The 7,500-nt window shown below is 46.1% G+C and overlaps 1 protein-coding gene across 5 annotated transcripts in view; it reads right to left on the reverse strand.

The window, feature by feature from the left end:
• Positions 1-7,500, reverse strand: part of septin12 (septin 12) — an 89,725-nt gene that overhangs the window by 32,675 nt on the left and 49,550 nt on the right. Inside the window, exon 1 of one of the 5 annotated variants that reach the window (XM_048246402.1) lies at positions 5,870-5,976. The exons of 2 other annotated variants lie outside the window; for them this stretch is intronic. Coding sequence is in view for 1 of the 3 variants with exons in the window: in XM_048246401.1 (XP_048102358.1) it covers positions 3,226-3,235 (10 nt within the window). In the remaining 2 variants the exon portion in view is untranslated. Of the gene's footprint in view, positions 1-3,225; positions 3,500-4,267; positions 4,473-5,869; positions 5,977-7,500 lie in introns of those variants that run through there. 2 more of the 5 variants (XM_048246404.1, XM_048246401.1) reach the window with 2 other exon arrangements.

Below are 7,500 nucleotides of genomic sequence, written 5' to 3' on the forward strand. Positions count from 1 at the left end.
TTGACGCGCCAGAGGAAGAGTAAAAAAACCCCCGAAAAACAAAAACCTCAGCTCAATCTGCTCATCTAGTTTCTGTCAGCCTGACAGCCAACCACAGAGTACCACAAGGCTCATGAACAGGAAACACACAAGTAGGCCCTTCACCTGTCTAGTTCACCGGCTTCCTGAAATGGCATTCTGTACCCTCATTTCTTTACATGTTAATCTCTTCTTTCCAATCAACTCTTAACTCCATTGATTATATGAACCATTATATGAACCATCATAGGAATGATATGGTCATATGATTTCTGTGATGGTTCATATAATGGCATCAGTCTCAAAAACATTCCGTCAAAGCTCTGTCATGTCAAGTGCAAATCTACTAAAGGGCTTGGAAAGCTTCTAGAAGACCTATGCTTTTTGCTGACAACTGAACACTGATAACTGAACATGAACATTTGAGTTAACTGTTATATGGCCACATGAGCTAACATAAGAGTTAGCTGTCATGTCAAGTGCAAATCTACTAAAGGGCTTGGAAAGCTTCTAGAAGACCTATGCTTTTTGCTGACAACTGAACACTGATAACTGAACATGAACATTTGAGTTAACTGTTATATGGCCACATGAGCTAACATAAGAGTTAGCTGTTGCCCATTAGTTCAGTCATAAATTCCGTTTATGACTCCATCTGCTGACTAAGTCTGGTCTAGTGGCTGGTTAGTGAGTGCTGGATTGACATATAGTTCATGTGTTTAGTGCAAGTCAAGGAGCATGGAGCCTGGGCATAATGCCAGTCGACCTGTTGACCTGTCCAGAGGGTTTAATCCACTATAAATATCCCCTGCGTGGCCACCAAAATAGAACTAATCCGCCGGGTTCCTATTAGGTGCCTTTCCTCCGGCGGGGGCATGTACCTGCTGCACCGCCTGCAGCCACAGGAGGCGTCGGGGAGCGATGCCAAGCCAACAGAGTGGCTCAAGCGAGCCTCTGGTGTGGTTGGCTGACCCTAAGTCCACAACCTCGCCTCATGGCTCTGAGTCATACAGAACCACATCCCCAGGCCAGGCTGGCTGTCTCACTTCGAAAGCAGCAGTGTTTTGAGAGCAGGAGGACAGAGAGGGTTTTCTGTTCCTCTCCATCCTCTGTGCTTGGTTCCAGAAGCCCAGGCGCCATTTCTGCAAAAAGATAAAGTTCCAGGCAGGGTCCTGTCCCTTACAGGGAAGAGAAAAGGAGTCATCACTAATGCTGAGTCATCGTCAGAAAAGTGAAGCCATCCATCTTAGGCAACTTGTATGCATCATATCCTCTCTCCCTCCCCCCTCTTTCACTCTTCCTTCCTTTCTCTCTCTCTCTCTACCCCTCTTTCTCAATGTGTCTGTCTGTCTTTCTCTCTGATGGATATGGACAAACACTGGCCCTCGCAGACAATTGGGGAGCTGGTTAATAGGGACGGACTGGGGAAGACAGCCTTGAGAAAAGCAAATAGAAAAGCCCAGAACAAGTGCTTGGAATGTTCCGGAAGCCTGGAAATTGACAAAGCAGTTGTAATGGGAAAATGTCCCATAGTTAGAGAGATGCTGTCTATCTACAGTCAGCTGATATTGCACAGAGATACATAGCTCCCGTGCAAAGTTCATTTTCAGCAGTGGTTTGCATTTTAGCATTTAGTGTTCAGTTCACATTGTTGTAAAATTGCTGCCCAAAGGAAAAAATCATCCGTCAACCACGCTCCTCTCAGAAAACTGCCAACTCTAATGCCACTGTCCTTTATTGTGTGCAGATGGGGATATGTCATTGTTCTCATTAAAGCATTTTATAATGACTTATTAGCATGGCTAATCAGTGATTAAAACTACTGCGCAACACTGTACAGCATCTCGTGAGAACGATGCTTAATGCTGGTATGACTTTTGACATCAAACGAGGGTGAAGTCATTTTTACCCATGTCATTAATCAGGTCTAAGCATTATGATTAGAATGTGGGTTTGAGAGGTTGGTTTACGAAGTTAACAAAGCATGTCATAAATACAACAGACACATTTAACCTATCCCATTTAGTTGCACATGACAATGTTGGATGTCATTAAAAAAATTTTGCTAATTTTGATAATGCATGAGGTACACTGGGAAGACTGGTGATGCTTTCACTAACAACGTTTAGCACATTCAGTTGGCCCCCTGCAAAGCTAAATGCTATTCTGAGGCTTTCTTTTCAGCAGTTCTCACTCAGAAAGAGAGACCCAAACACACACACGCATGCAAGTTCTGCTGCTTTGTTTGGCATGGCAACAGGACTCTCTCTCTTCCCCTTCTTGATACCACATTAATGCCAATTACAACATGCATGCTAAACCCAGGCATTGAGACAAATTAGGCAAAGAGTATTACACCTCCTAGCAGTGCCTCACCTCCTAGCAGTGCTCTGTTAATGCTGACATGAAAGCTCAGGCTTTTCAGCCCTTACAAAAACAACTGCAGTTATGGGACAAAAAAACAGTTTTTACAATGCAGTTCTGTGCCTATAATACTGCATTTCTGCAGTAAATTGCATGTAGATGCAATTTCCCATGTCCAAAAATGAATCTTATGTATACAGTATACACTGCAAGGAACTGCAAAGTGCAAAAGACAAGTTAATTTATTTGAGCGAGGAATGGAATACATCCCCCTATCTTATGCTAAGAAAATAAATATTTCCCCTGGTCCTACATGCATGTGAGTAAACACTGCTCAAAGGACTAATCTACTTCCGACTGAAGTTTGAGGTCTGGGGCACCGAGGTTCAGTTGGGGCACCAAAGCATTTGGATGGTAAACTGTTCCCTGGGAGCATGGGGAGCATGTCATGCGCATAGGTTCACATGCAGATAGGCAGAGCTAATGAGGCAAGCTTCAAAGCTAGAGTGCTAATTCAAAATGGCAGAAAGTTTGTGTCTGTCACAAAAGCATGGACGAGTTCTGGCCCCTGCCACAGATCACAAGAAAGAAAAACAAGACTTTGTAGAAATAATTTTCTTTTACAAAAAACAAAAGCAATAGCTGTCTGTGATGTAAAAAAGAGAGATGAACAGATAAAGAGAAGGATGGAGGGAGAGGGAGAAAGAGAGAATGTGTGCTCCTTTCCCCCCGTTCCCACCACTGAAGTGGACCATTCCTGTCAGCCATCATTGTTCACTCTAAGGCACAGTTTACCACATGCAGGCTCAGGGGGGAGAGCAGAAAAAATAAAAAGATCCTTACCTTCTCTCATGAATAAAAGCCAATCCACACCACTGCTAGTCCCCCAACACTGAGGCACGCCAAGAACACAGGGTGGCCCAGAGCACAGCCACAGCAACCCTTCCTCAAACTGCCTCAGCTTCTGTTGAGATGTTATCCTCTCTCTCTCACACTCATGAGAGCTGGTTCTGGAGCTGATGCACTTAAAGTCTTCCTTCTCTCTCTCTCTCTATCTCTCTCTGTCTCTTTCCCACTCTGCCTCTCTCTCCCTCTCCCTCTCCCTCTGTGAGTGAGAGAGCAGGGGTAACCGTTAAAGCAGCTCCCAGTTCATTCACATGCAGATTGCCAAGAAGCTTCCACTAATCCAAAAGAGGACTTCTCCCCCCCACTAGTAACACCCCCCACACACACACACACACACACACAGACACAGAGCACTCCAGACCCTTCCATCCACTCTTTTACACACACTCATTTACACACGAATGAAGCTGCTGCCACCACTGCTGCTGCTTTTGGGCTGCCAACAAACACACACACACACACACACACACACACACACACATACACACACACACACACACACACACACACACACACACACACACAGGCACCCCACAGACAACAGAACCAACCTAATAAGTAATTGACCTATAAAATCCATTAGCAGAAAATGCTGTGATTCTTTGAAAATTGCACACCACCAACCCCCCACTCTCAACCCCCCCCACACAAACACACGCACCCTCCCTCTGCCTCCACATCTACTCCACATACTCATCATGCAGGAAGTGGGGAAAGAAAAAGTGAATGAGCAATGACAATAAAATAACGCCGGCAAACTATTTCTATCAGTTCCCATAATGAGGGGCAACAATATCTAAAGGTCACCCATCAGCTCACTCCCTCATTTGCAGATAACGCCAGTGCCGCTTTGTCATGCCAAAGCCGCTTGGCTCCAGAGAATGCCTAGTAGTGTGACACGCCGTAGTGACAGCGTGTAAAGCACGTGTCTCGTTTGCAATGAGACAATGCGGCATCTTCCCAAAACAAATGATCTGACCTTTCACAAGGAGACGAGGTATTTTAGGAGCTGTGTGTTCTCTATCCCGCTGATATCTCTCCGCAGTTCCCAGATGTACTGGTTAGTTAGTGCAGCAATGACGGTTGACCAGGTCTGGCTGCTTTGATGTTATGGATGTATGCCTCCAAGAAAGTTGATGCAAGTGGGCAAGCGCAAAATCTAATTTGGAAGTGGGTCTCCAACCACCGTGCCAGGTCTGCTGGACTGCTTTTTAAGGTATTGTGCTCAACCTTGCTTTCTTGTGCAAGCATCCTTTGCTTGGAAAAAAAAAGAAAGACGCAATAGTGGACAAGTGCGGTCATCACACCCCAAAAAAGGAAGCCAAGAGTGTTTTTCCCCCCGTGGAGAATCGAAGAGACTAAACTAAAAGCAGAAGTGTTTAAACAGGCCCAGTCAAAGTGAGCCTGTCCACCCCCGTCTGGGTGTGTTGTGTGTGTGTATGTGTGTATGTATGTGTGTGTGTGTCTGTGCAGTTTCACTGGAGAGGGGACATGTTCCACATGCAGGTCTGCAGGTATGTGTGTGTGAGTATGTATGTATGTGTATCATGTAATCTCCTGAGCAGAGTTGTGCCCATCCCGCTGTGAACAGTTACACACTCCTCACACACACTCACACACACACACACACACATACGTACATACACACACGCACACACACACACACACACACACACACACACACACACACACACACACACACACACACACACATATACGTACATACACACACACATACACACACACGCACACACACACACATACACACACATACGTACATACACACACGCGCACGCGCACACACACACACACACACACACACACACACACACACACATACACAAGGCCTCAGGTTCAGACAGGTTTCAACGCAGTGGAGAGCAAGGTAAATCTCTCGCCTTCGCCTTTCTTCTGCACAGTAAGTTTCCAGAATGTGTGTGTGTGTATGTGTGTGATGAGAGTCATATTGCATGAGCCGTGTAGCTTTTTTGTGAATGTGAGTTTGTATGGGCTTCTGCATGGTGTGTCTGCTTGTATGTGTATGTGAGTGTGTGTTTGTGTGTGTATGTGTGTGTGTCTGTGTGTGTGTTTGACAGCTTTTGGGCCCCACCGTCCTGCTGAGAAACAGGCCGAAAGGCTCTTATTGTTGCTGTGCACAATGCAGGCCTCTCCACACTCCTATGTGTTGGTGTCAGCAGGGTTGTGCCTTCCAAAGTCCCAGACAAAAAAAAACATGTCAAACAGCTATGCGAGTTACTTTTTGCGAGTTACCTCACACATACCAGTCCACATTCACATCACTAACAACTACCAGCTAACCAGGATATGGCATCAACCAATAAACACAAAAACATATTCACCTCCAATACCCCTCCCCCACACACATACAAACCCATACACACCCTTGTTCATTCCCCACGTCCCCAGAAACAAAACAATTCCAGTATGCCAACCACCGACCATGTGCTCGAAGACAGATTTAAAAAAATCAATACCTAGTTTCAAGATCAATAAATCTAATCTTAGTAATGACCAGGTCCACCCCACCCCACCCACCCATCATAGCCCAGCACGCGGTTACCTTTTGTGAGAGTGGAGAGAGGCAGGGCCGGTTAGGAGTTGGCAGGCCACATGCACGGCTGCTCAGCAGATTGAGAATTACTCAGGATGTCAACGCAGAATGCAGCTCAGGCCCTCGACGCGCCTCGCTGCTCCTCGCTGTGTGGGTGGGTGTGTCTGGCCACAGCTATAGGCTGCACGCTCAAGGGGATGATGCACTTCCTCCTTGCCCGTGGGTCTCTCTCTCTCTCTCTCTTTCTTTCTCTCTCTCTCTCTCTTCCTGGTTGCTCATTAAACTGCTATCTGCCACTCGCAAAAGGGCAGGGCATGCTGGCAGGAGACGTGCTAGCATGACTCAAAGGGCTTAGCCACTTCCTTGGGCTTTTCATAATGAGCCCGATAATTAAATAAAGCACAAGAAAAAGCCCAGCCTCTTTCATTTGAGATGGCTGCTTGTGTAAGGCTACTGATTAAGTTACCCTTCAGTCTCTTTTCAACCACTCAGTTTGTGAGCACAAAATGCTTGGCGGTCATCACAGTAAGATGCAGCAAATACTGTACTGTAAAGTATGCATTCTTCTTGGGGCAACAAAGGCAGGGATATTGAAAAAAGGGACTTCTATGCCAAATAATCTGTGAAGTCTATAGCTCACGGACCTCAATGAAATGTAATGAGATAGTCATAATCCTTCTTTTCAACAGTTTGATGAAATCAGACAGTTTTGCCCAGGGTACAGTCAGGAGCGACTCCATTAGACAATGAACAGGAGGCAGTGTATTGTGAGTTCCGATGATACTGTGGCTCATATTTTACGATGCTGCTGTCTAGACTGTTCTTTTTTGTTCTTCTTAAGTCTTAATGTTGAACACAATCCCACCTTTCCCTTGATACTTCTGCAATGATCCTGCCACAGTGTCTGAATCGTGTATGGTGAAGTATTAAAGCTAAATCTAATCTCAAGGCTGTCTACTGCGGGGGGTGTGGGGGTGTGAATTGGCCAAGGATAGAAGGGGGGGGGGGCATGGGTGGAGGGATGGTGGGGGGAGGTTCTGTTTCCAATAACACTAAATGAAAAACAGAGACAAATCGACTTTCCTCTATTCTCGCCCTGGACAGAGTGGTGACTAGGCCTGCTGTTGTGAGTTTGTGTGTGTGTGTATGTGTGTGTGGGGTGGATGGGTCATAGGATGAGACAGAGATGGTTCCAGAAACTACCCACATCGCAGCTGATTCCGGTAGAGATCCTGGACCTGGTCTAAGCCAGATTGGAGATGGATCCTCAGGTCCTAATGGTCATTTGGGACCAGACTTCCCTGTCCCAAACCCCTGCCCACTGATGTCCGGCCCTGGCCACTGCGTCCTACCACAGCAAACATCCCCCGAGGTTGTTGTGTGGTGTTGTGTGGGGGATATCTTCCCTCTCCCTGAGCATGTCAAGGGAGGATGGAATGGTGTGTGTGTATGTGTGTGTGTGTGTGTGTGTCTGTGTGTGTGTGTGTGTGTGTATGTGTATGTGTGTGTGTGTGTAGAAAAAAGGGCCTTTTGATTAATGCGACAATCGCCAAATGACCTCTGCGCCCGGCAGGGAAGCTGTCTATTTTACATTCAATATTTAATCATTTGATAAAGTATAGAAGGAGCTGTGGAGACAG

The sequence above is a fragment of the Alosa alosa genome, chromosome 6, assembly GCF_017589495.1.
Source record: "Alosa alosa isolate M-15738 ecotype Scorff River chromosome 6, AALO_Geno_1.1, whole genome shotgun sequence".
Taxonomy (NCBI): Eukaryota; Metazoa; Chordata; class Actinopteri; order Clupeiformes; family Clupeidae; genus Alosa; species Alosa alosa.